At 41.8% G+C, this 27,097-nt stretch overlaps 2 protein-coding genes across 8 annotated transcripts in view; one reads left to right on the top strand and one right to left on the bottom strand.

The window, feature by feature from the left end:
* The window catches only part of lrp8 (low density lipoprotein receptor-related protein 8, apolipoprotein e receptor), a 111,741-nt gene extending 96,831 nt beyond the window's left edge, over positions 1-14,910 (top strand). For 3 of the 5 annotated variants that reach the window (XM_072573716.1, XM_072573713.1, XM_072573717.1), the window contains 6 exons: positions 410-551; positions 671-823; positions 2,394-2,609; positions 4,258-4,317; positions 7,890-8,062; positions 11,353-14,910. In XM_072573716.1, coding sequence (XP_072429817.1) covers positions 410-551; positions 671-823; positions 2,394-2,609; positions 4,258-4,317; positions 7,890-8,062; positions 11,353-11,391 — 783 coding nt within the window. In that variant the 3' untranslated portion in view covers positions 11,392-14,910. The remainder of the gene's footprint in view (positions 1-409; positions 552-670; positions 824-2,393; positions 2,610-4,257; positions 4,318-7,889; positions 8,063-11,352) is intronic. The other 2 variants (XM_072573714.1, XM_072573715.1) reach the window with 2 other exon arrangements.
* A 26-nt stretch (positions 14,911-14,936) lies between these two features.
* Positions 14,937-27,097, bottom strand: part of LOC140479695 (uncharacterized) — a 65,439-nt gene continuing 53,278 nt past the window's right edge. The window contains exons 16-18 of one of the 3 annotated variants that reach the window (XM_072573719.1): positions 26,759-26,837; positions 19,645-19,756; positions 14,937-15,193 (exon numbers count right to left, since the gene is read on the bottom strand). In XM_072573719.1, the coding sequence (XP_072429820.1) occupies positions 15,109-15,193; positions 19,645-19,756; positions 26,759-26,837 (276 nt within the window). In that variant the 3' untranslated portion in view covers positions 14,937-15,108. Of the gene's footprint in view, positions 15,194-19,644; positions 19,757-22,666; positions 23,539-26,758; positions 26,838-27,097 lie in introns of those variants that run through there. The other 2 variants (XM_072573718.1, XR_011961099.1) reach the window with 2 other exon arrangements.

The following is a 27,097-nucleotide window of genomic DNA, read 5'->3' as shown; positions in this document are numbered from 1 at the left end:
TACAGTGTGGAAACAGGCCCTTCGGCCCAACAAGTCCACACCGACCCGCCAAAGCACAACCCACCCATACCCCTACATTTACCCCTTTACCTAACACTACGGGCAATTTAGTATGGTCAATTCACCTGACCCGCACATCTTTGGACTGTGGGAGGAAACTGGAGCACCCGGAGGAAACCCACGCAGACATGGGGAGAATGTGCAAACTTCACACAGTCAGTCGCCTAAGGCAGAAATTGAACCCGGGTCTCTGGCGCTGTGAGGCAGCAGTGCTAACCACTGTGCCACCGTGCTGCCTCAGGCGACTGACTGTGTGGAGTTTGCACATTCTCCCCGTGTCTGCGTGGGTTTCCTCTGGGTGCTCCGGTTTCCTCCCACAGTCCAAAGATGTGCTGTTTTGCTATTACAGGACAAGATTTATTGGACTGACATTGATCACGAAACTATTTACTGTGCAAACCGGCTGACTGGAAAAGATGTGATATCGCTCGCGAATAACCTGTACAATCTACATGACATCATCATTCTTCATGAACTGAAACAGCCCAAAGGTAATTCCTGTCAGAATCTGCTTGTAATCTAAACTTTCAGTGTGTACTTCATTATTGAACCTTTTTTCTGTTTAAGTTTGTCGAGATTTTGAACCTGAAAGTTTTCTTTCTTTAAACAGTTACAAGCTTCTGTGCAGATGGTGTTGCACCAAATGGAGGATGTCAGTACCTGTGCTTGTCAGCTCCCCAAATCAACATCCATTCTCCAAAATACACATGTGCTTGTCCTGACAACATGAAGCTTGGGCAGGATATGAGAAAGTGTTATAAAAGTAAGTGTGTTTTGAATTTGTTAATGCATTTGGGGATTTTTGCTTTTCCAGTTTTTTTGGAGATGACATTTCTTCACATGCTAGAAAAATGAAGTCAAAGGGGTGGCCTGGTAGGTATTTTTAAGATTGTGAAAATGTTTAATAGGATAGATAAGGAGAAGTTTCCACTTCTGAGGATGATCAAAACTTTGGACCGTAAGATAGTCATTAACAAACCCAGTACAGAATTAAGACAAAAATGTTTTGGGCAAGTGGCAAAGATGCATTTAAAGGGATGTTAGATAGTTGCATGAGAGGGAGAAAAAGGATAGAAATGTATGTCCTCTGGGTTAGATGGAGAAAAAGGAAGAGACTCTGGTGAGGCATTACTAGTAGCCTGGATGAGTTAAGCTGAATGATCTGTTTGTGATACACGTTGGTGGCATGGGAAATAGTGAGGAGGAAAGCTTTAGACTACAGTACAATGAACACTGGCTGGTCAGGTGGGCTGAGCAATTACAAATGGAATTTAAAGTGTGAGCTAATTTGTTGTGGGAGGACTAACAAGGAAAGGAAGCAACAGTTGAATGGTATGAGGCACTCTATCTATGCCCCTTGTGATTTTATAAACCTCTATAAGGTCACCCCTCAGCCTCTGATGCTCCAGGGAAAACAGCCCCAGCCTATTCAACCTCTCCCTATAGCTCAAACCCACCAACCCTGGAAACATGCTTTCTGGTTGCCACATTATTGGATTGATGTGATTACAGAAGAGAGAGTTCAGAAGATATTTACCAGCTGATTGCCTGGTCATTGATCTGGGAAGAGAGATGAGATAGACCCGGGTTGTTTTTGTTACAGCAGAGAAGGCTGAGAGGGGGATCTGATTGTGGTACACAAAGTTGTGAGGGGCACAGATAGGGTAGATAGTGAAAAACATTTCCATTTTAGAAGAGGTGTCAATAACCAGGGGACACAGTTTTAAGGTAAGCAGCAGGAGGTTGGGTGAAAAATGATTTCCTCAATTCTGTCTTAGAGGGTTATGGGTGCCTGAAAGGATGGTAAGAGTGGAAATCCTCAAGACGTTTAAAAATTATTTAGTTGAGCATTGAAATGCTATAGCATACAAGGCCAAGTGCTGGGAAATGGGATTAGGATAGATGGATGTTTAGTGACTGGTGGGGACACAATGGGTCGAAGGACACCCTTTCCTTACTGTAAACATGACTCTATAGTCCTCAGGGAGAAAGTGAGGACTGCAGATGCCGGAGATCAGAGCTGAAAATGTGTTGCTGGAATTCCTGCTGGAATCAATTCCTGATTGCTGAAGAAGGGCTCATGCCTGAAACATCGATTCTCCTGCTCCTTGGATGCTGCCTGACCTGCTGCGCTTTTCCAGCAACACATTTTGAGCTCTATAGTCCTCAGCCCCTGCAAACTGGATCTGGAGCCAAGGGATTTGCTGCCTTCGTGAGTCACTTCAAACTTTTGAATGTTCAGATTGCTGTTTCTGGACCCTGTTTCTTTTTTCTGTTTCTGGACCCTGTTTCTTTTTTCTGTTTCTGGACTCTGTTTCTGCGCCTTTTCAAAGCAGCTGAAAAGCTTCCAACTGTCCCCTCAGTAACCAGCGGCAAACCAACTGCGAGGCCTGGCACAGCTTCCTTCACTACCGAGGTTCCAGTAAATATAACCGTCACACCTGGTGCAACCGTTCTGTTCGGCGTCACTACAGGAGATTCACAACAGCTCTTTCCTGGCAGCACTGATACAGACAATTCAATCCACAGGAATGGTTCCTCACTATTAGGTAAGTCTTAAAAGATGATGCTGCTCACCAGGTTTTCTTGCAGCATTTACTCCACACAATGAGGAGATTTGTTCCCAGGTGACCGCTTCCAGCCTTTACCATGCAGCTCAGAACAGGAGGATAAGAGGTGCCTAAGGACTGCTGGCTGTGACTGACGTTCTGTTGCATTTTTGGATTAAGCTAGTCATATTTCAACATCACTTGGATTAGGGTCATCCCTAATCCTCAAGATGCTATGGTCAGATGGGATGGTAGCATTTCCCTTTTTCCCTGTCTTCACTCCACTGTCACGTTCAATGACTCAATGTCAGCAAATTTATCTCCCTTTCCCAACTTTCTCCCTCCCTCAAATGATTTTTGAATTCTCCGTATGTTTTTCCATTTCCCCCACCATTCTTCAAAACGTGAGCAGTTTCCCTCCTTCAATATTCCTACCGTGTATGTGAACTAAGATTTTAAAATTCTAGGGTGAAATACTACGAATGATAGAAATCTAAAATAAAAACAAAGTGCTAGAAATTCTGATCAGCTCTGACAGTATCTGTGGAGAGAGAAACAGAGGGCCATCTCTTCTCCTTGGGATCAGAATCCTATTCCCAATCCTAATCAGACCAAAAGCAAAATACATGCAGGCACTTTTAGAGAGTTCTCTGAGCGAATTTCCAGGTTAGAAACCTTCCCAGCTGAAGCATTCTAGAATAATCCAGGAATCTGAGTAGGCAGCACCAAAGTGGGTTGGTGTTGAAATCACACCCCATTTTCATGCTTTATTAGATTTAAAGGCCTTCCCCAGTTATTGAGAGGTGGTGACTAAGGGAGCCAGAGTAGCAACTGGGTTCTGGTGACAGGTTCAGAAGCTGAATACATAGGTTGGTGTGGAGTAGGGGGATTGCTGAAAGGGAGTCATTAGAGACACCGGGATGCTGTTTCATAGGTATTCAGGAGTTAGAGCAGGTTTTAGTTCCTCTCATTTATCCTGACTAACTATTATACTAAATCATTTAGAACCTTCTGAAACCTCCCACGCGAACTTAGTTGGGGATTTCCTCAGAGGATTCCAAATGACCAGTGGAGTTTTCAACTTTCAGGGTAGTTTCTGGGGAGTTGGCTGCACTGGGATTTCCACATCTGCTCCATTGGTAACTCCAAACTACATCGCTGCAAAGATTAGCTCCCATTGGAGGATCCAGACCCATGTTAACCTAGTAGTGACCTTTTGGCGCTCTTTATGAAAGCTTATAATTTCAGCACTTGCATTTGTGTTTCCAAGACACTGTTTCCACACTTCTCCTACTCTCTACAGAGCAGACCTTCATCTGGATTTTATCCAAAATAAAGCAGAGACAAAATACTCAGCAAATATTGGCGAAATGAAGCTGCAGCTGCCTGCCCGTCACCCAGTCTTGAGCTTGCTCTCTCGTGCTCCCTATGTGTACTGTTTTCTCAGCAGAACACTCTGACATTTGAGCATCAGCTAGAAATATAGTAGTTAGAGACAAGAAAACACTGCAGATGCTGGAATCCAAAGTAGACAAAGTAGACTGGAAGAACACAGTAAACTAGACAGCATCAGGAGAGGGGCGAAGGCAACATTTCGGGTATTAACCCTTCTACAGGAATATAACAGTGGTTTTCCATCTTTTCACAGCTGATGACGGAAAGAAGTTGAGTTCGACTCATGCCATTGTGGGAATTGTTATCCCGATAGGTAGGTGACTGTACTGGTATTTCCCTCCCATCTATAATATACTTACGTAATTTGTTTTGTGTTAACCTAGAAAAATGTAACACCTTCAATTTTGAAACTTCTGATGTTCACATCCCTGCTCTTGGTAAAGGATTTTAAATTTTGACTTGAGAATTAAGCCCTGCAGACTGCATTTCACATCAATTTCACACAGGCTACACTGGGAAGAGACACTTTCATCTTCTCAGCTGGGGTGTTCTTTTTAGTTTTACCAGAGCATGTGGGCATTGCTGACTCGTATTTATTTCCCATTCCCGATGGCAGTGGTGAAGAGCTGCCTTCTTCAACCACCGTAGACCATTTTGTATAGGCACATCACAGTGCTGTTATGGAAGGAGTTCCAGGGTTTGACCTCATGACGTTGAAGGAACAGCAATTATATTTTCAAGTCAGGATGAAAAGTGACTTGGATGGAAAGTTCCAGGTGGTGGTGTTCCCATCTATCTGATGCCCTAGTCCTTCAAGATGGAAGTGGTTGTGATTTTGGAAGGTGCTGTCTATGGAGCTTTGAAGCTTTTCTGTTGTGCATCTAGTAGATAGTATACCCTGCTGCCCCTGAGCGTCAGTGGTAAAGAATGAATGTTTGTATGTATGGTGCCAGTGATGGTGCCTGAACTGCTGTGCTTTTCCAGCACCACTAATCCAGAATCTGGTTTCCAGCATCTGCAGTCATTGTTTTTACCCTGTATGGTGCCAGTGGGCTGATTTGACATGGACAGTGTCGTTCTTGTTGAATGTTTTTGGAATTGCATCCATCTAGACAAGTGGGATCACATTCCTGACTTGTGCCTTGAGATGGTGGACAACTGTGGGGAGGCAGGAGGTAAGTTACATGCTGCAGGATTCCTGACTTCTGACCTGCTGTTGACACTACAGTATTTATATGGTTAGGTTAGTTAAGTTTCTGGTCAATGGTAACTCCCAGGATGTTAATGGTAGGATATTTAGTAATGGTAATACCATTGAATGTCAAGGGGCAATTTTCTCTTGTTGGAAATGGCCAGTGCCTTGCACTTGGTGCAAATGTGACTTGCCACTTCTCAACTCAAACCTGGATGTTGTCCAGGCCTTGCTCAATTTGAACACTGTCTGCCTCAGGAGTTGCAAATGGTTCTGAATATTGTGTAATTGTTACTGCACACCCTGCTTCTGATCTTCTGTTGCGGGTGGGGTGGAGGGGGGTGTTAAGGGTGGGGTGGAGGGGGGTGTGGAGGATAGGTTAAGGGTGGGGTGGAGGGGGGTGAGGAGGATAGGTTAATAATGAAGAAGTGAAGGGCCTAGGAGACCCTGAAGGGAAATCCTGAAGGTGACCTGCCAAGCTTCCAACAACCATATCCATCTTCCTTTGTACTCAGTATGATGAGAGTTTTGACTTGTTTTCCTGGGGCTCCCTGATGCTACACTCTATCAACTGTGACCTTGAAGTCAGTAAGTAAGTACTGCATGATAGAAACTTTGATGACTTCTTCCATCACTTCATTGATGATTGACAGTAGACTTGGCCAGGTTGAATTTGTCTGTGTGGGTTTCCTCTGGGTCCTCAGGTTTCCTCCCGCAATCCAAAGATGTGCTGGTTAGGTGAATTGGCCATGCTAAATTGCCTGTAGCGTTCAGGGATGTGTAGATTAGGTGCATTAGTCAGGTGTAAATGTAGAGTAATAGGATAGGGGAATGGGTCTGGGTGAGTTTCTCTTTAGAGGGTCGATGTGGACGTGTTGGGCCGAAGGGCCTGTTTCCGTACTGTAGGGAATCTATGATTCGATGATTCTCTAGGGTGAACACCATGTTGAAGTGGCGCAGAATGTGGTAAGGGCACAGAATGTACTCTCAGTGAGGAACCTCAATGTCCTTTAATCAGCATGATTAGGCTGCACCACGATTGATCAATCTGGTCAGATCCTGAAGGACATCGCTACCAGATTGGGTCTGCAGCAGGTGGTGAGGAACCCACAAGAGGGAAAAACATACTTGGCCTCATCTTTGCCAATTTGCCTGCTGCAGATGCATCTGGACATAACAATATTGGGAGGATTGACCACTACACAATGTCCTGATCCAATGCACTGCCGCCTGAGCAGTCTAAATGTCATGAGTGCCATCTGGGCCAAGTACCACAGTTTAGAGGTAATGGATGTCCTCACCAAAATGCTGGTTATGCCCACAGTGCCAATTGTTGTGGTATCATCCAGCACACCGTGGAGTCTGGGGGGGTACCAATCCACTCTTCCAAGCTATTTTGGTGCAGGTGCAGATTTCTGAGCTGTGGCTCCTTAACGACAGCCTCTCCTCTGGGGGGAGAATATTTAAAAGGCCTCTGGATGGGTATATGCATAGGAAGGGTTTGAAGGGATATGGGCCGGGTGCTGGCAGATGGGACTAGACTGGGTTGGGATATCTAGTCGGCATGGATGAGTTGGACCAAAGGTTCTGTTTCCGTGCTGTACATCTCTATGACTCTGACTCTCTAACTCGGGTTTGCAGTGGCCACGTTTCCGATCAGGTCCCAGTAAACAAACAGAAACTCCATATCGAATACCACTGCCCAGATTGATCAGGAGCTGCATGTCATAATTGAGGCCGTGTGCAAGGTGGAAGAAATGTCATTGGGGTGCACCACTTTGGATGAGGCTCAGTGTAATGGTATTGTTACAGTGTCTGAAGGTGGAAGGTCACTGTCTGGGTGTAAAGGCACACCATCACGTTACCCTCCATCCCATCCCCCGCATGGTGACTTAGAATCTTAATAGCGACCCACCGCACCTTTTCCTCCTGGGAAATATGGGCAACCATCTTCTCTGTCTTTGTGCCATAATTTGGTGGAAGGAATCAAAGTGACTAACTGCAACCCATCACAATGGTGGTGATCCATTGGTTTATGATCAGCGGTTGACCCTTGTAGGACAGCACTCTGAGCAGACCTGTCCAGCACAAAAATAAGTGGTGACTCTGCATCCCATTCCTGCCCGTTCACCCAGCCAGATTCCACAGGCATAGTTCCCAAGTAGAGGAGCTTCAAGTGAAAAGTCTGAGCTCCTCTGGCAAAAAATCCATCCACCTCTGGCTGACCAGTAGGTATTATAAAAAGCAGGATTGGAACCCATGCAAGAAGACTTTCAAGTCTTTACCACCTGGCTGCGACTGCAGGCCTGGAATTATTTTTAGTCAACCTGTTCCGACATGTTGGGATACCCCTTCAGAACAGGGGTTACTGAACCCAGGCCTTCTGGCCTTTAGGCAGCAATACAAGACCCTTGCCTGAATCAATTTTATATATAAACTTGATTTTATCATGAGTTATCCTAAGTTATTATTAATTGCAGTAATGCAATCTAGATTCAAAGTGTATTTTCTTTTCCTACCCCACCATTAGCACTGGCTGATCAACTCCACATTAAATTCTTATCTCTGAAGTAATCATTTGTGCAGTTTATCAAAGGAAGGACAAGAATCACTACTGTCTATTCGTTGCTAAATGGTTTTAACACATGGGTATCCCTTAATTCATTGAACAAGTTTGTTTTTATTCTTTCAAGTTATCATTAGTTTGGTGTGCCTGGGAGGCGGCTTGATCTGGAGGAACTGGAGAAAGAAAAACACAAAGAGTATGAACTTTGATAACCCAGTCTACAGGAAAACGACAGAAGAAGAGGAAGTGGAGGAGACTCACATTGGGAGAAATGGACAGATTGGCCACGTTTATCCCGCAGTAAGTGTTTCCACTCCTGTCAGGAATTGCCCTGAACAGATTTATCACATCACTAAGTCCTGCAGTTAGAGCACATGTTTTCTGCAAGCCAGAGTCTAACTGAGGGCAGACTGATGTGGAAGAGCCGGCGTTGGACTGTGGTGGACAAAGTTAAAAATCACACAACATCAGGTTATTGTCATTGCCCTTCAAAATCTCTTGCTCTTCTAAACTTCAGCAATACAAGCCAAGCCTCTCCAACCTTTCTTCAGAAGACAATCTTCCCCATTCTAGGTATTAGTCTAGTAAACCTTCTTTGAACAGCTTCCAGGAAATTTGCAACCTTCTTTATATAAGGTGACCAATATTCCAGGTGTGGTCTTCCCCGTATGCTGTCTCACTAAAGCAAAACTTTAGTGTTGCTAAAACTACATGTGTATTCCATTCCCAATGTGATACAATAACATTCTGCTAGTTTTACTAATTACTTACTGTATCTGCTGTCCCACCTTTTTGTGATTATCTCCCCCCACCCCCAGGACATACCAATCCCATTGCATCTCAGAGCTCTGCAGTCTCTCACAACTTAGATAATACAGGTATTTCTTTTTTATTCTTCTTTGGGCAATTTCCCATTTTGGCCCTCATTAGACCCTGTTTGTCACATCTTTACCCACTCATTTGCCCTAACTATATATTCTTGTAACCTCCTTGTATGCTTTTCCCAATGTACCTTCCTACTCAACTTTGCGAAATTACCATAAATTTTGCCAACCATTCCTTTGGTCCCTTCAACTAAGTTATTTATTTAGTTAAAAATCGCACAGCACCAGGTTATAGTCCAACAGGTTGATTTGGAAAGTGTTAGCTTTCAAAGCGCAGCTCCTTCATCAGGTAACGAGTGGGGTGGGTTCATAAGACATAGACCAACACCGGCACCTCCACAGCATGGCTACCATCATCATATATATTCTAAACAAAAGTCCCAGAACTGACCGTATGACACATTGTCCCACTCATCATATGTCCCAAAGTGAGATGCACCCATTTACGCTGACTCTCTGTTCCTGTTAGCCAGTCAATCCTCTATCCATGTAGTGAGATGCTCCAGCCAGAGCTCCGCTGCTTGCCAGCTCCCTTTCCTTTTTTCCTCTTGCTGCAGTTTTTCTTCCACCCAACTTTTAACTTCATAAAGTACCCTACATGGCAGGGATGGAGAATGGAGTCTGAGAGCATCCCACACAGGCTGGGTCCTGGCAGGAAGTCATGGCAGCAGAGTGACTGTGGAGCGGGCTGGGGGCAGAGCGAGTGCGGGCCCGGGCTGGGGGCAGAGCGAGTGCGGGCCCGGGCTGGGGGCAGAGCGAGTGCGGGCCCGGGCTGGGGGCAGAGCGAGTGCGGGCCCGGGCTGGGGGCAGAGCGAGTGCGGGCCCGGGCTGGGGGCAGAGACACAGCCAGAGTCCTGAGCAGGAACAGACAAGGCCCAGGTTGGCCACGGGAGACTAAACCTAAACAGAGGCCAGTGCGGGGAGGCAGCATGGCCTCGCATTCAGAAGCCCGGTGCGCACAGACTCCATGAAAAAAGACTACAACTTGAGTACTTTAAATAAACTTTTTATTCTCATTCTGGACATTTTAAACTCTGTATTCCCATGTTATTCTTTTTAAAAAACTATTTCAATTCTGTACCTAGGATGGCACCAAGAGATGACATTACACATTTTTCACTGCACACATTCAAGTGCATGTAGCAGTAAAAGCCATTCAGTGCAACCCTTAGACTACAAGCTTTTAATTTCTGCAGTAACCTTAGTTGTAACACCTTATCAAATGTCTTCTGGAAATCTAAGTACTGTACATCTACTGAGTTCCTTGGGTGCAAAGCATGTTACCTCAAAGAACTCCAGTAGATTGGTCAACAATCATTTTCCTACTGCAAAATCATGTCGACTCTACCTGAACACTTTGAATTTATTCAAATGCACTGGTGTGATTTCTTTAACAAGAGTTCATAACATTTTCCCTACGACAGATGTTAAGCTAACTGGCCTGATGTTTCCTGCTTTCTGCCTCCTCTCCTTTTTGAATAAAGGAGTTACACTTGCTATCTTCCAGTCTAATTGGATGTTCCCGAATCAAATAAGTCTTGGTAAAATAAAACCAAGGCACCAATTATCATCATTTTGAGAAATTATAGGGTGAAGTTCATCAAGACCTAGGGACTTGACATCTTGCCACTCCAGTTGTACAAGAACCACTGCTCTATTTGATCTACTTTAATGATTTGGGCTCTGCATTGGGGCAAGGTAGGATTGTTGCTGGCTGCAGTTTCAAAATTGCAGAAGACTTGGAAATATTGGTAAAAGTGAGGCAGATTACAATAGGCATCAAGGTTAGACATATGACAGATGACAGTTAACGTAGATTGATGAGAAGTGCAAGGCAGTCCATGTCAAATGGTACAATTTTAAAGGGTTTGTAACAGCAGAGAGACCTGGAGACGTTTGTGCGCAAATTTTTAAAAGTGGCAACACAGGTCCACAAAGAATTTGCTAAAGAATAAGGAATCCAGGGCTTTATAAATAGTAGAGTACAGAAACTAGGAAGCGTACAGATCCTCTATAAAATACTAGTTCAACCCCCGCTGGAATACTGAGTCAAATGCTGAGCACCTCAACTTAAGAAGGGTGTGAAGCTTTTGGAGAAAGTACAGAAACGGTTTACTGGAATAATTCCACAGATAAAGGATCACTGTTCCATGCGTAGACTGGTGATTGTTCTCCTTCAAGCAAAGAAGGCTAAGAAGAAATTTGATAGAGATAATCAACATTATGAAAGATTTAATTAGAGCAAATAAAGAGGAACTTGTTTCCGATGACAGAAGGGTAACTATTAAGCAAAGGCTTTTAATGTGCTTGGCAGAAGCGGTGACATGAGGACAAACCTTTTAATGCAACAAATAGTTAGGATTTGAAATGAATTACCTAATAAGGTGGTTACAGTTTCAATTGTAGAGCTGTTGCAAAATTAAGTAATACCTAATCAAATTTCTGTCAGAGTTTGTTTTGCTCTTTTATCCTTGTACATCAAATGCAGTTGGAGTGGATTACAGGAAGCTCCATGAAGAAACTTTTAAATTATCTTCATATGCTTTTCCGCGATATTTACGCAATGTAAAAGTAAAATAAGCTGGTAGAGTTTGTGCTCACTGGAACAACAACAGTCTATGACTGTTGCTAGTCTATTCTGCACCTTTTTTAAAACATGATTTTACATTTCCTTTTCAAGAAAAGTGTCTTTTTTTTTATTGACAGCGAGTTGCACTCAGTATGGAGGATGATGGATTACCCTGAGGCGTGCTGTGTTGCTCACATTCACTCGCCCTGTAGGCTCCTCAAGTGGATGGTGCAGCAGCTGGGATGATCAAGACTGGACATGCAATCACCCAATTGGGAAAATTTGTAACATCCAAAAGATACATATTTTTATATTAGCCAGACCTTTTACACTTTATATAGAAACAAAAGTTAATTGGATGTTTTCTTGCTCTGATGGTACACTGTACCCATTCTTGGAAAACAAGGCCTTGACTGAAAGAGTTAAATTCAAATTCTTAAAGTTTGTACATAATTGTGGTGTCGCCCTTGTAAGCATAGCCTCTTCAAAGCTATATTTATAGAGTTTGTAAATAAACTTACCTGAGTGCGCCACAGTTTAACATTTTACAGAGAGCTACTGGGGTATTTAAAAATGGTATTTATTTATCAATCTGTTTCCTGGATAAACTTGGGTAATGTAGATATAAAATGCAAGTAGGAAATATTTTCACCTTGATGCATTTTGCATTTTCTGTACAGTAAAACCTTATTTGCATATATGTTTATATGAGAGAATGTATTTATAAAATTGGGAAATTTTGAGGAAAATGCTCATTTCTGCTGGCATCTGCTTTTCATGTCTACCATATGTAGAGTCTTCTCTGTTGTAAGTGGATTCTGATTCTCTCTTCTGTATTTGACCTTTACATTAATTGTTTCTTTTCAAAAGAGTAGCGTTCTTATGTTATAGTCTAAAGTATTTCCTTTTTACAAATGGCATGTTTTTTTTAAAAAAATGGAAGCTAGGGTGAGAACCAGTTGAGGAATAATGACATGATGCATTAAGCCCATTGAGCTGGAAACAATAAACTTTGTGCCCCTGCATTGTGAGACAGGGAACAAATCAACTCTTTTATTCCTGTACCTGATTTTATTCAGGCACAAGTAATGGAAACATGCAGTGTAAGAGAAGAATCTGTCTGCTAAAATGGCTGCCACCTTTAGGCTGATACGTGAGGAATGGTGGCTTGCACAAGGTGCCAGTGAAACATTCCTCAGTATCTTCAAGGAGATGGGGCACCTTGGAATAAGGAATAATTAAAGAAAAACTGCTGCGATTCAGTGTAGTGTAAAATGTACATTTTGGATCTGCAGTAAAGATCAAATGAAAAATCTGACTTTTGTGCACCCGGAGGATTATTTCCTGAAAATAGCCAAAGGTTTTATAATGGAACAAAAGACACTAAAAATGTTTACTACTTTTCATTTTTAAAACTAATTAAATATTTTTGTGCTGAAATAAGCTAGAAGTTTCTCAAAGTCAATACCTGGTAAACCCTGTGTACTTGCTTATTTGTAATTTATTTAACTTTTGTCAATCATTGGGGCTGTTGATTGTGTTCATTTTGTTTTTATCGGGGTATATTGAATGGGTATCTTTGGTTTGTGTTTGTATAAAATTTGAAATTCCCTAAAACCATTTTGAAAAAAAATTAAAGTAGTAATCTGAAATGAGACTTGTATAGCTTTTTGTGGCTATCATCAAGTTGCCATGTATTGCAATTACTTGTTTGAATAGTCTGGAAGCAGTTTTTAAGACAGGAAAAGAAGTGATGTTTCAGGATCATAACCCTTTATGTATGAGCTTCTGTCTGTCTGTCTGTCTCTCTCTCTCTCTCTTTCTTTCTACTGTTTATTTATAGAATTTTCTGCTTTGATTTCAGACTTCCAGCATCCCTCTGCCACCGCCATTCCCTCCCCAACCCCTGTCAACCCAGGTGCATGGTATGGACCCTCTCACCACTAGTTAAATTCCACTGGGAGCAGGATGCAGCACTTAGTTATGCGTTAATTGTCCACTTAAAGGTTTCAGTTAACTTGGAAGCAAGCTTAATGATGACTCCTCGATGGAGCAAGTGGACAGCATTGCCGCTATGTCTACCAATGCATTAAAATGAGCCATAAAATGCAGCCCAGTCTTAATGATATTCTTAACCTACACTTTGACTCAGCAACCATATTCATGTAATGACAGCAGGTTCTTTTTAGGTGAAGATCATAGGAAGGCTTGTCTCGGTGTGACTTGGCCTGATTTGTGGTTCCTGAGGACAAGATAATAAAGTAGTCGTATAGTTATAGAAACTCAGGTTTCCCTCCACAATTGTCACAAACTTATTGGAACTTGATATTTTAGTGTGTACCTGGTTACACAATGCAGCTTTGTGTCTCTGAGTCAGACAGTGTAATTTTAAACACCCGTTTTCTGAGTTTGGATGTACAGCTACTGCCACGCCGTTATCGCAGCCTGACCAGTCGCATGTCTCAACCATTTGGTTGGCATTGCTAGGAGTCCACAGCGCGAGGCATGTTCACAGCTGCTTGCACCAATCTAATACATCCCTACTCACTTTCAACAGACTTTGAAACCAGCAGCAGGAATTGAGAATCTTAGTCTGAGCACCAGTTCATTTCATACTTTCCGAACGGCAGAGATTTTACACCAGTCAGCTTGACAAGCGCCTGTTGGTTGAAAGTATTGCCTGATGTACGTATTCACCTTAAAGTCTAATTACAGATTTACAGGCCCCAATGAAGGTTCTTTTCAAAGTATACTCTATTGACTTTAATACACTTCGGGATATACTAATGTTGTTGAAAGTGCTTTACAAATGCATATGTTTTCCTTCCTTATGGTAGTACTGAAGGATCTCCACCTGAGATGTTGACATCCTTTCTCATTCTGACACTTGCTGGGTTTTAGCGTTTTCTGACTTCTGCTTAACTTATTTGATCATTTGGCCAATTTCCTCTACTGCAGCAGTGATTTCAAAAGTTATTGACTGTCTGGAAAGTGCTTTGGGATGTCTGCTGATCATGAAAAGTGCTCCATAAATGCCACTCGGCCTTAACTTTGTTTTTCTTTATTTCAATAATTCCCGTAAAACTTCATTTTCATTGGTCCTTCACACTTTTTCACTTAGTCATTTGTCATGATCTTGTTTCTCTTTTGCAACATAATTCAACTCTATAAATCAGGGTTTGTAAATAATTAACAATTGAGTGTTTAAAGTAACTCAGATCGAACAATGAGAGATCAGTGTCACTTGTATTATTGGTGAGCATACATGATCGTAGAAATGGCATTCTTATTGCTTAGATCAAAATCTATTTCTTCACCGTGCCTGTTTACTATATTCATCAATGAAATGTTGAAAATCATTGGTGCAGAATATTCATGGAGGGTCTAAGCCTTTGAAGCAAGTATGTTGATTGAACTCCCAAAGATTAATTGTATTTCAAGGAAAATTCTCCCACTGACTAGATGACTATCTGGAATTTCTTGTTTTTAATCGGTCGTTTTTTTGTTTAGGTGTCTTCTGGGAGCTACCTTGAAGAAAGCATTGGTGAAGGGTTGAGGTAAACTTGCCACTCACCTGTTTGCCTGAAGCTGTTGGGTAGCTCAGAAATTGGAGACTCTAGGAAGATTTCATACCATGTCAGGAGAAATCTAATAAATGTCCATAAAATCAGAACATACTCAGCATGGTCAGAGACTAGGTTTAATCACAAGATTTTGTTCAAGGTCAGTAAAAAAGCTAATCAAATACAAGTTACCAATACACTCACATCGTCGAGATAAATTCCAATAATCACTTCTTTATCAATAATCATGACTTCATTTCTGTGATTGCTACGACGACGCACCCACTAATTTCTGTTGTTGCCATCTTGGAAGTCTGAGACAAGGGGATGTCATGGTTTCCAAATGGTCACATATGTAACTTTGTTGCCTTGTTTTCCTTTACTTATGATTTCCATTTGCTCCACAAAGGACAACCTGTAAAAGGAGCTCACATTTTAGAGATCGATTTACATTTGCAATCCTTTTTCTAATTTTGTTTTGCTTTAACTACACCCTTTATTATTTCTGCAAAGACCATTGTTGATTTGTAATGGTCAGAGAGTAGGCCTGCTGTAGGAAAAGCAACTGTTCACAAAGGGAGTTTTAAATATCCAGCCGAACACTTAATGCTAAGAATTAGAAGAGAGGCTCATGTAGTACTCCAAAACAGAGGAACTCCTCCACCGAGCTAGTTAATGAATGGATCCGCAAATCTAGATTGTCAGAGAGAATCCTAGAGATAACGTGAGGGTTATCTGTCTGAAAAAAGGACCAACTATTTCATATTTGTTCATGGGATGGGGGTGTTGCTGGAAAAGCCAGTTTTTGTTGTTGATCCTTAGTTGCCTTTGAGATTGTCTGAGTGAGCCTTGGATCATTACAATCCATGTGATGTGTGTGTTAGAAAAGGAGTTCCAGGAATTTGAGCCAGCAGTAGTCAAAGCACAGCGATTCGATTTAAAATTATGATGGCCAGTGTTGTAGAGGGGACCTCTCAGGTGTTGATAGTTGTCCTTTGCACCTAGTGTGCTTGTTCTTTCAAGTCTGAGAGATTACTGATTTTTGTGTCTGTTCCTGAAGAAGGCTGGGTAATTTGCTACAGTGTGTCTTGCGGGTGGTTCACATGGCAGTGGCTGTTTCAATAGGGAAGGGAGTGAACGTTTAAGGTTGGGGATTGAGTACCAGTCAAGCAGGCTACTTTGATTTGGATGATATTGAGCTTTTGAGTGTTGGCATTGTATTGAACCTGGTAAGTGCAGTATATTCCACTTCTACTCCTGGCCTGTGCCTTGAAGCTAGTGGGCAGGCTTTGAGGGTTGAGGGGTCAGTTCTTTGCTGCACAATACCCAGTCTCTGACCTGCTGTTTTAGCCATGATATTTGTGTTTAGTCTGTTTCTGGTGAAGGATGACTCTCAGGATGTTAATTTTAGTACATTGAGAAACAGTAATGCTGTTGAATGCTAAGGGGAGGTGATTAAAGTATCTTGTTCAAGACTGCCATTATTTGGAACAAGAATGCTATTTGACAATTGTAGCCTGACTGTGGTCCAGCCCCTACAGCAACTGAATGTGGACTATTGTAGTATGTTAGAGTTATGAATGGAGTTAAGTGTGACACACACATCTTCATTGCTGATTTTGAATAGGCAAAGGAAGGAAGGCTCTTGATGAAGTAGTGGGAGACGAGTGGTGGAAACTACAGCCCTGTGAAACTCCTGCAGTGATTGGCCTCCAATGGCAACACCCATTCTTAGTCTGTGCTCCATAATACCCTGACCAATGGGGAGTTTCCACTTCACATTGCTGTCTTCAATTTTGTTAGGCCTTTTGAAACATTGGTCAAACGCTATCTTGCTATTTTGAAATTTACCTTCTTTATCCATGTTCACAACTGTGCTTTAGTGAGGTCTGGATTTGAGTGAACCTAATAGGAACTAAACTCAACCTCAGTGGCCAGGTCATTAGAGAGCAATTAAATAGCATACTCAGTGACAACGTCACTCACTTTGTTGTTAGCTGAGACTGATATAGATGGACAGGACAAAACTGAGCAATTTTCCACTTTGATCAGCTGCCAGTATTGTATCTGTACTGGGAACAGCTTGGTTTTGAAGTGTAAATTATTCTGAAGCACAAGTCTTTAGCACAACAGTGTGAGTCTTATTGGAGCACATATCTTTTGCCATATCTCGTGTCCTGTGCCGTTTCTTGACATGATGCAGAGTGAATGGGTGAAGACAAGCATCTATGATGCTGAGGTCCTTGGGAGGAGGTCAAGATGAAACCTCCACTTGGCATATCTGGTTGAAGGTGATTTTGAATGCTTCAGTCTTATGGACATCCAATGGAGATTCCTCTTCTCAGTTGTCTAATTGTCAATCTAGTATTCACATATATACCTTTTACATTCTATAAATGGTACAGCCAAGATGCACGCAAACTCCCACAGACTTAGTCAGCTGTGAGACAATCCATTTTAGTGATATTGGTTGAGGGATAAATATTAACCAGAATACTAGGCGAACTCCTCTGCTTTTCAAATACTGCCCTGAAATCTATTAAATTTAGCTGAGCTGCTAGCTGCTATAGCTCATGGGAAAGAGAGCACTTCCGAATGTGCAGGGGGTCCCTCAAACCAGCTTTAAGGCATCATCCTAGTTCAAAGCATAAAACTTTTGATTCAAATGAGAGTGCTGTCCTTGAACAAAGAAAGATGAAATTGGGAGACAGAGGGACTCATTCAGTTTTGTTATTTAATGTGGTAAAGTAAAAATGCTTCCAGCCAATAGAAAAGCTTGAATTATTTTATACAATGCAATACTTTTATTCCATTTTGTTTATTCAGTGTTTGATACCAGCGGTGATACTTTGCAAAAAGATGAGTAATTTTTGTTGGTTCGACTGGAAAATCACTGGAAAATCATTTTATTATATGAAACTGTTTCAAAAAAATTGACAGTCTGACACTGAGAAATAGAAAATTGAGTTTGAAGAAAAATCTGAAGAGAGTGGAGAATAGTTTAAGAACCAGGCTTCAAACTGAAAAATAGAAAGATAATGTTGAACATTCTGCAAAGTTAATAATGAATGTACAGAAATATTTATTATTGAGGGTATGGACATCCACACACATTCATTGGCTCATGTGCCTAATGGTCAATCTAGCATTCTATAATGGTACAGACAATCTGCACACAACTGTTTAAACATGTAAACAAACATGGAAGTAATAAAATATATGATTTGCATTTAACACTCACAAGAACTGAGGAGCAGAAGTTAGTGTGGGTACACTAGTATCATTGGGAGTAGTGCTATATTCGCCATGAAGAGAGGTTGGCAACAGCAGAAGGGAGAAATGCTACCAGTGCAGAAACAGGCAGACTTACATAATTCTACTGCGGCCAGTATAGTTAGAGTTAAGATTGTCAAAGTCAGTAGCTTATTAACCATACACTGAAGTAGGCTTCACTCATACCTGGTTGGATTTGGTGAAAGCTGTTAGCTTGTCCTCTTTACAAGGAAGCAGCCACAAACAGCCCTGCCACATGACACGATACTGAACAACTAAGCCAACTGGTGCAATGATGCAGAGGTCAATGATACTTTAAAATTATGTTTGAATCAATATTTAATCAAATAATTTGTGTACGCCATGTTTCATTTTATGATGATACTGATTATGTTATGGTAAACTCGTTAATAAAGTGATTAGTTGATCTACATATGCAGCCTTTCTTGACTCTGACAAAAGAATAATTATGTTAAATGACAATGTGCAGCACTTTCATGGTCTTTCAATACTAATTAGAACTCGACATTTCAAGCTTATTAAATTTCAGCTATCTAATACACCTTGATCATGGAATTTAAATCTTCAACCATAGTTACTTCCATAGGATGAAGTGGGCGGCACGGTGGCACAGTGGTTAGCACTGCTGCCTCACAGCGCCAGAGATCCGGGTTCAATTCCCGCCTCAGGCGACTAACTGTGTGGAGTTTGCACGTTCTCCCCGTGTCTGCGTGGGTTTCCTCCGGGTGCTCCGGTTTCCTCCCACAGTCCAAAGATGTGCAGGTCAGGTGAATTGGCCATGCTAAATTGCCCATAGTGTTAGGTAAGGGGTAAAGGTAGGGGTATGGGTGGGTTGCGCTTCGGCGGGGCGGTGTGGACTTGTTGGGCCGAAGGGCCTGTTTCCACACTGTAAGTAATCTAATCTAATCTAATCTAATCTAATCTAAAGATTCAGCAGACACCTTTTCCACTATACTCTTTCAATAGTTCAAATGCATGGTCTCATACCAAATTGTCTTTTTGAACTGTCGTATCGTTCAGGATCATTGGTTAGCCCTACGCATTAATAGTATAACTGTGGTTGTGAATTTAAATGAACTGTATAAAGAACTTCTACTCCATAAGCTAAACTGGTTATTTTTAAATAAAGGCCAACATCACACATTGAGTAGTACTCAAATAAATGACACAAAATGCAGTGAGCTCCTAGACTTGATCTATGTTTATTTCAACCAGAAAACTACAACTGGCCTGAGCATCCTTGAACTGCAGAGGGGAAAAAAAATTAGAAGTGTTTGTGCTATAGTGTGCTAGAAAGTGACTCTGAGACAGACCAGAATGTGGCCGTATTTTAGCCCCTGCTCTGAACAGTTAGATGCCTTCAGTTAGGGTGCACCAACTTACTGTTTAGACCCTAGATTCACTCCAGTTACGTCTGTAAGACCATGTAACATAAGTCAGCATTGGAGGGGAGAACACTACAAAGAAAATTCCATCTGCTTGCAGGCTTCCTCCTTTCCCTTATTAATGTTCAATTATGGATAGCTTGGTCAAGACCATCACATTCCTTTATGAAATGACCTGTTCACTTACTGTTTTCTGAGTTCTTGAAATCTTTGATCTAGATTGTTCCTGCTCCATGTGTATGAGGCGACGACAACCAAACCTTTTGCTTGTACAACGTGTGACAGGCGCACTAGCCAAGCTGGCAGGTAAAGAAAGCAGATTTTAAATAATATATAACCAAAAACCAATCAGCTCCAAGCACTGTGGCAATGTCTTCCGCTTGATCTGTGTAATATCAGCAGTTATTATTCATTGGATAAATGAACTTCATATTTCATAACAAATATCTATTCCAGTTTTAAAATATTGCATACATATTTAAAGTCTACAATAACAGGCAGTTTTGAAGCTAAGTTATCAATTAAAGGTCTTGGGAGATTCTTTGCCCATCTCTTATCTTCCAAAATCTCAAATAAAGCCTTCCTTGCCTTTTTAAATTTATGAACATCTCCATGATCATCACTGTGAGACCTTTGTCTGCCCCTAGTTAAAATACATTTGTCTTTCCCTCAATCCTCACCATGTTAAAATTGATATTGGTGAGATTTTTTTGTTGTAGCTCAGTGTTCACCAAAACTGCAAACTACTAAATTCTTCCTTCCCTCATTTCTGACTTTGCAACTGAGAGGCTTATAAAATGTAAGCCTGCCTTAACTGGTTTAAGTTATCTCCTGTTTCTTTTTAGCTTTGTTTCCTATCTAAGGGGTAACCGTCTCTAGCTAAACTTGACAAAATTAACAAAAAGGGATCTCTGAACACCTTCAAAATTTAAAAGATGTTAACTTTGTGAAACTGTTTGGTGAACATTTATTCATGTGTTCTTAAAGAGAAGTTAAATCATACTGGAATGCTTCTCTGCATATCGGAATTAAACTAAAAGATAATCAACTACTTCTCTGGTCCCATGACCCTGCAACTCCTCAAACAAAAGGTTGGGCAAGCATTTTTTACAAAGGGGTAATAAAAGCATGAATCATGCTTTCATGAGGAATACCGTACATAAATATCTGAGCACAGAAATAAACCATTTGGTTCAATGTGCTGACTACCTCATCTCACCTATCAGCATACCCTTCAGTTTCTTTCTCCATTATAATGTTAACTTTAAAATCTGCAAATCTATCAATACTAGTAATGTCAACTATTCCATTTGTTGATTCCATATGTTAACCACTTCAGGTAAAGAAGGTTCTTCATTTGGATTTAATGATTGTAATATATTTGTGTTGCTCATTTTTCTCACAAGTATCTTCTCTGCACCTCAATGTCTCCTTATATTCATAATTCTAAAGATTTCTATCAGATCAACCCTCAGCTTTATCTTTGCTGGAGAAATATTGTGTAATTTGACCTTTTTTTAGTCACTTCTGGAACAGCCTAGAAAATAAGAACAGGAAATCAATTCAGACATATTTATAAATATCTACATGACACCTGGGAATTTCATTAGAATGTCTTCAGTAACATACTTTGAAAACAGGCAAACTTGAAAAGTAAGCTGGAATAGAATCTAAATGAACTCATGTGGGATGTGTGCAGACTCTTAAAAGGGAAACAGAGGTCATCAAACTATCTTATAGTCACCTCTAAAATGAAAGGATTCACATAATTATTGAGGTCAACTCCAGATCCCTTGCCTCCCCTGTTTAACGCTGTGGTGTTGTTGGCCAAGTGCAGTCTGAATAGACATTGGGTAGAAATCAATTACCTCTCATCTAAATCAATTAACGCCAGAGTGGCAACTTTGCTGGATATCTATCCCATCCAGATGGCAACTGCAGTCCTTTGAATAGGCAATTAATGCCCATTTAAAGGCCTTAGCCCAACCTGACTGGTCATCAAGACACAAATGGGCAAGACAGTCACCATATGGGAGCCCAAAAAGCAAACTCTGGTATGTTTGCTTGCAGGCTTCTGAGGAAGGACCTTCATCATCAGGGGGACCGCGATTGATGGAGAAACCAGGCTTGTGAATGGAGTACCTCCCGGGACCTACCTGGTTGCCCTTGAGCTCAGATGTGGCCTGGGACGGGCCTTTATGAAGTGCCAGTTCCATTATATGGGGCAGGCTTCCCTCCAGAGGAGGTGATGTGGGCTCTCACTGGCTCTCTGCTGAATTACATCCTGCTGATTGTGTGAGCAGCTGGCTCTGCTGTACACACTGATCACAGAGTCCCCCAGTGACAACAGGAAGGTCTGTACCATGGTGATTGGAGGCTGCGATTTGCAATTCCACAGTTCGTGGGTGGAGACATTCAACACCTAAAACCTTTTGGTTTTTACCAATTACCAAGCTATCAAATCCTTAGGCATATGTATTCTAATTAGTTTAAAGCTACATGATGTCATAACATCAGATGCACTGGAATGCATTATTATATTATTTGGAAATGAATAATGATGAAAAGAATGGCCATGTCTACTTGATTATTCTCCCTACCTTCCTTGATGCAAACATTATTTTTGTGAAGATAGTGGCTTGTTAGACTTGCAGTATTGTTGGTTGTGATAGCCTGAAGACTACTTTAGGATGACAAGTGCAGAATGGCATCACAGCACAAATAATCATTGAATAATAGTTGATAGGGGGAGAAAGTATAGGAAATGAGCACTTGACTGAGCAAATGTTCCCTTAGTTTTACTTATGGTGTCTCTAAGCTTTTCTATTCCTGTCTTGGATAGTGTCAATTCCTGGTGGTAAAGAGATGGTGTCTGTGATCAGGAAGTAAGTGTCAAGTTTTCCTGCTGAGCATGCTAAAATTGTACCAGCAACCAAATACATTATCCCTTAAACTGTCAGTTGTAGAGCAATCTCATTGTTTCAATCAACTTTTCATCCTCCTTACCCTACAATTACCATGACATTGCCAATTTAAATGCAAAGTCAGAGTTAAAAAAAAGTAATTTTTGACATGTAAGCACAGAGAAACCTAGGTGGGAAATTCACATTGTCTAAGCTTTCTAACCCTTTAATTAATATATTATTGAACAAATACGGCAAGAGATAAACAGGTCAATAAATAAATAAAGAACAGTTTAAAAGACTTACTTTCCCAGCAATGCAGGTTACATTCTGAAGGCTCATTGAAACAGAACAGCAAAGCCTTTTTATTTTAAAAAATTGTCTTTCAATGGCGGTGCATCTCTGCTGGGATTTGCGGGGAAGATATATCTCTGCTGGGACTTGCAGGGAAGATAAATCTGTGCTGGCACTTGCAGGGAAGATAGATCTTTGCTGGAACTTGCAGGGAAGATAAATCTCTGCTGGAACTTGCAGGGAAGATATATCTCTGCTGGGACTTGCAGGGAAGATAAATCTCTGCTGGAACTTGCAGGGAAGATAAATCTTTGTTGGAACTTGCAGGGAAGATAAATCTCTGCTGGGACTTGCAGGGAAGATAAATCTCTGCTGGAACTTGCAGGGAAGATAAATCTCTGCTGGGACTTGCAGGGAAGATAAATCTGTGCTGGGACTTGCAGGGAAGATAAATCTCTGCTGGAACTTGCAGGGAAGATAAATCTGCTGGGACTTGCTGGGCAGATAAATCTCTGCAGTGATTTGCAGGGAAGATGAATCTGTGCTGGGACTTGCAGGGAAGATGAATCTCTGCTGGGACTTGCTGGGCAGATAAATCTCTGCAGTGATTTGCAGGGAAGATGAATCTCTGTTGGGACTTGCAGGGAAGATAAATCTCTGCTGGGACTTGCGGGGAAGATAAATCTGTGCTGGGACTTGCGGGGAAGATAAATCTCTGCTGGGACTTGCGGGGAAGATAAATCTCTGCTGGGACTTGCAGGGAAGATAAATCTCTACTGCGACTTGCGGGGAAGCTAAATCTCTGCTGGGACTTGCAGGGATGAAACGCCTAACTCAAAGTGGCATTACTATTTTATGAGAGTTGAGGGAATGGTTGACTAATTCTGTAGGAAGTAAAGAAAATGTGCAGTAAAAACGTGAAAACAGTGTCGGATGTCACAGGAAACAATGACAATTCTGTTCGAACTCATGCACCAAGAAAGGCACTATCATAAAGTCAAAACATTGATAAGTCTAATTTGGAGAGTAAGACGAAAGAAAATGCTTAATTATTATCATAAATCTTTTGTATGTTTCTGATTTTTGTTTGTCTTTTACGGAATACGTGGACTTTTCAGTACACTGCATTGTTAACCATCTTCCCTTGTAATCTGAAGGCAGTGAACCCTGAAACAATGTTTTAGCAATAACTCAGTGTTGTGCTATAGTTACCCAACATTCACCTACACACTTCCTGAATAGCAAAATACACCATGAGAGTTACACTGAGCCAAGCACCATGAGAAACCAGAGTCAAGATTAGAGTGGTGCTGGAAAAGCATAGCACCGCAACATCCTGCTCCTCGGATGTTGCCTGACCTGCTGTGCTTTTCCAGCACCACTCTAATCTTGACTCTGATATCCAGCATCTGCAGTCCTCAATTTCGAGTAGGAGAAACCAGCACAAGGCCCCATTGTGGAAGCTGGTCAAATCAAGTTGAGCTTGGCACTGGCTGTGGAGTCCCATTCTTGAGGATGGGTAATGAGAATATAAAATATCAACTCAAGTGCTTCGTAGCATGTTCATAATATCTTCAAAACTAAAATTTAAATTAATGTAAATCTGATTTTTCTGCTAAAAATAACATTTAATTACAACTCCACACCTATTGCTTGCTTCCTTAATCCTCCTGCCCTGACTGTAGGTTAACTCCTGGCCGTTTTACAAATAGACTTTGGAGAGGCCAGGGTTTGTTACACTTTAAGGATTTTTATTCCTGTACTATCAGTCAATCAGAGAATTGTAAATTGCAACAGCATGACAAAGCATGATGGGCCAAATGTTGGCCACATGGTAAATGCTAAATGTTTCATAATCTCACAAGATTTAAATTAGATTCTAATTAAAAAACAAATTATGATACTGCCTGAGATAATGTTGCCAGTTTCAAAATAGAATAAAGATATCCTCTTTATAATGAAAGGTCTGTAAACTGGGAGTTTGTTCTCAGTTCTATTCAGGCTTTCTTAGGTCTCTGGCTCCTGTGGCTCAATTATAGCTAATGTGCCTTATTGACACACTAATGCCTTCACCTGATACAAAAATGTTTACTGATGCACACAGACTTAAAACCAATATAACTTAAGTAAAACTAGAAGTTGAATCTAACTGCATGCTTCATCTCTACCATGCCACAACTCGCATAATTGACACACACAGACTTACAGCAAAAATAACTACAAAAGCTTCGACCATCTGTTTGGGAATGGGACTGATAGAGCATTGCCTGTTCACACTAATTGTGGCAGGGGGAGGGGGGAAGGAAGCAGTATGAAGCCAATTCTCTATGGTTATGAAAACAATGTGGGCCAATGTCGTGCAACCTGCTCCTTCCCCCTTTATGCCATAAAAGAGATCCACGTTGCTGACAGGAGATTCTGATCAAGGCTCTTTAAACTGCAGAGCCCATCCTTCCAATCTGAAAACTCCCGCCAGGACAGAACTGTCGGACGATGGCCAACTATACCCACTTTTTACAGCAGTCAGCTCCGGTATAAGTAAAGATCCAGAATCATAGTCAGCCATATTACTGGGGCTGTCAAATGGTAGGTACATAAGGTAAGATTGAGGTTGGATGCCAGGAGGGTAGGGTTCCAGGTGGGTGGGGTGCCAAGGCACAGGATGGCCATGTAAGTGATGGGGTATTGAGGTTACAGCGGGGTGGACTGAATATAACGGACCTGGTGAGGGGACTGAAATGGAAGTGAGTGAAGCTTGGGGTGGGGGGGGTGGAGGTGTCAGGTCTCTGGAGGGTTGCTGAGTCCTGTGCATGGTCCTGTCAGGGTTGGTGATGGAGGAGATAGATTGTCCCAGGCCCCGGAGTGTGAGGGGGCATCTGGTCAGGGTCTGGGAGAAGTATTTTCGGTGTGGTGTGAGGATGCTTTTAGAGGGCATCAGAAATAGGGAGTTGCCCATTGGAATCTGCAATTTTCCAGGAAACTCCTTTGAGTCTGCTTGATGGGAATTCACTGGGGTCCCCATACGTAACTCCCATGTATGCATCAGAAATGACAGCCTGGCCATCACAAAATCCAGGCCAATTGTTTTTGTCAGATAACCGTTAAAATATAATTTGGTTCTCTGAGGCACATATCCATGGGCACAATTACGCAATGCACCACCAGTCAGGTCAGAGAGTGGGGGTTTGGGGGGTGGGAGCACCGAAAGGACAGGGGTGGGGATGGGGGTGGGTGGGAGGGACAGTCCTGGAATGAAGGCTGGAGGTAAAAAGGAGGGGTTTGGGGCTGGAATTGGAGGGGGAGTGTTTGGGATCAGAATGAGGGTGGGTGGGGTGGGGGGGGGTTGGTTGGGGAAGGAGGAGTTTGGATCTGATTGGGGGAAGGAAGGTTTTGGGTCTGGTTGGAGAAGGAGGAGTTTGGTTCTGGGTGGGGAAATGAGGGAGTTTGCGTCTGGGTGGGGGAAGGAGGAAGTTTGCGTCTGGGTGGGGGAAGGAGGGAGTTTGGGTCTGGTTGGGGGAAGGAGGGGTTTGGGTCTGGGTGGGAAAAGGTGGGGTTTGGGTCTGGGTGGGAGATGCAGGGTCAGGTCCAGATTTGGGAGTGCAGGAAGGGAAAATGGCAGTGGAGCAAGGAATGTCAGGCATGAAGAAGACAATCGAAGGGATCAGTATTAACTTTGACCCAGCATGATCCCAGTAAGAATTCTCAGGGTAAGAGGGGAGAGCCAGGGCTTAACTTCTTTAAAGGCTGTGAATCCTGATGTTATGAGTCAGTTGTATTTAAAGAAAGGAGATACAAGACATTGGTAAATGAAACGTGTTGCATTATACATCAGCTGCAGATGGAGTCAGAACACACAGCAGCATTACTGAGTCAAACTATATTGCCCATGTTTAAAAGGTTCCTCACAATTTATAGAAGTGTGTTAAACCATTTTTTCGGTTCTCACAGCTGGATGACATTTAAATTTGCGACCATTTTCGATGAGACAAGAAGAACTTAAAATAATTAAAACACAAATGCAAACTTCAGTAGAATAGAGTGGTTCAATGCCCTACTTAAGGCTTATCTTTCTCTAAAGCATGGACTAAAACATAACATTTTTACCTGAGGGATTAAGGGTACGATCCAGGAAATTGACAAGTATAAAACAATGACGTCCAATTTCTTTTGGAATCCATGTTAGCTGCAAAGTTGAACTTGTACCTATTAGTTTGAATGGTTTGGACAATGTTTAATCAAAAATCACAACGGTCCTGATACACGAGATCTCCTTATTTATATATTGTCTATTCCATCAGTTTCTGGAGATATTTTTGTAATACATTAGAAGCTATACCTAATATGGCATGTTCTTCCAATACCATCCATTTGGCCTAGTTAATGCACCACACAAACCAGGAAGGCCGAATCCTCCTAATGCCAAATAAAAATATTCAATTCACC

This window comes from Chiloscyllium punctatum, chromosome 7 (assembly GCF_047496795.1).
Source record: "Chiloscyllium punctatum isolate Juve2018m chromosome 7, sChiPun1.3, whole genome shotgun sequence".
In the NCBI taxonomy this organism is placed as follows: domain Eukaryota; kingdom Metazoa; phylum Chordata; class Chondrichthyes; order Orectolobiformes; family Hemiscylliidae; genus Chiloscyllium; species Chiloscyllium punctatum.
This window is presented reverse-complemented; position numbering and strand designations above follow the sequence as displayed.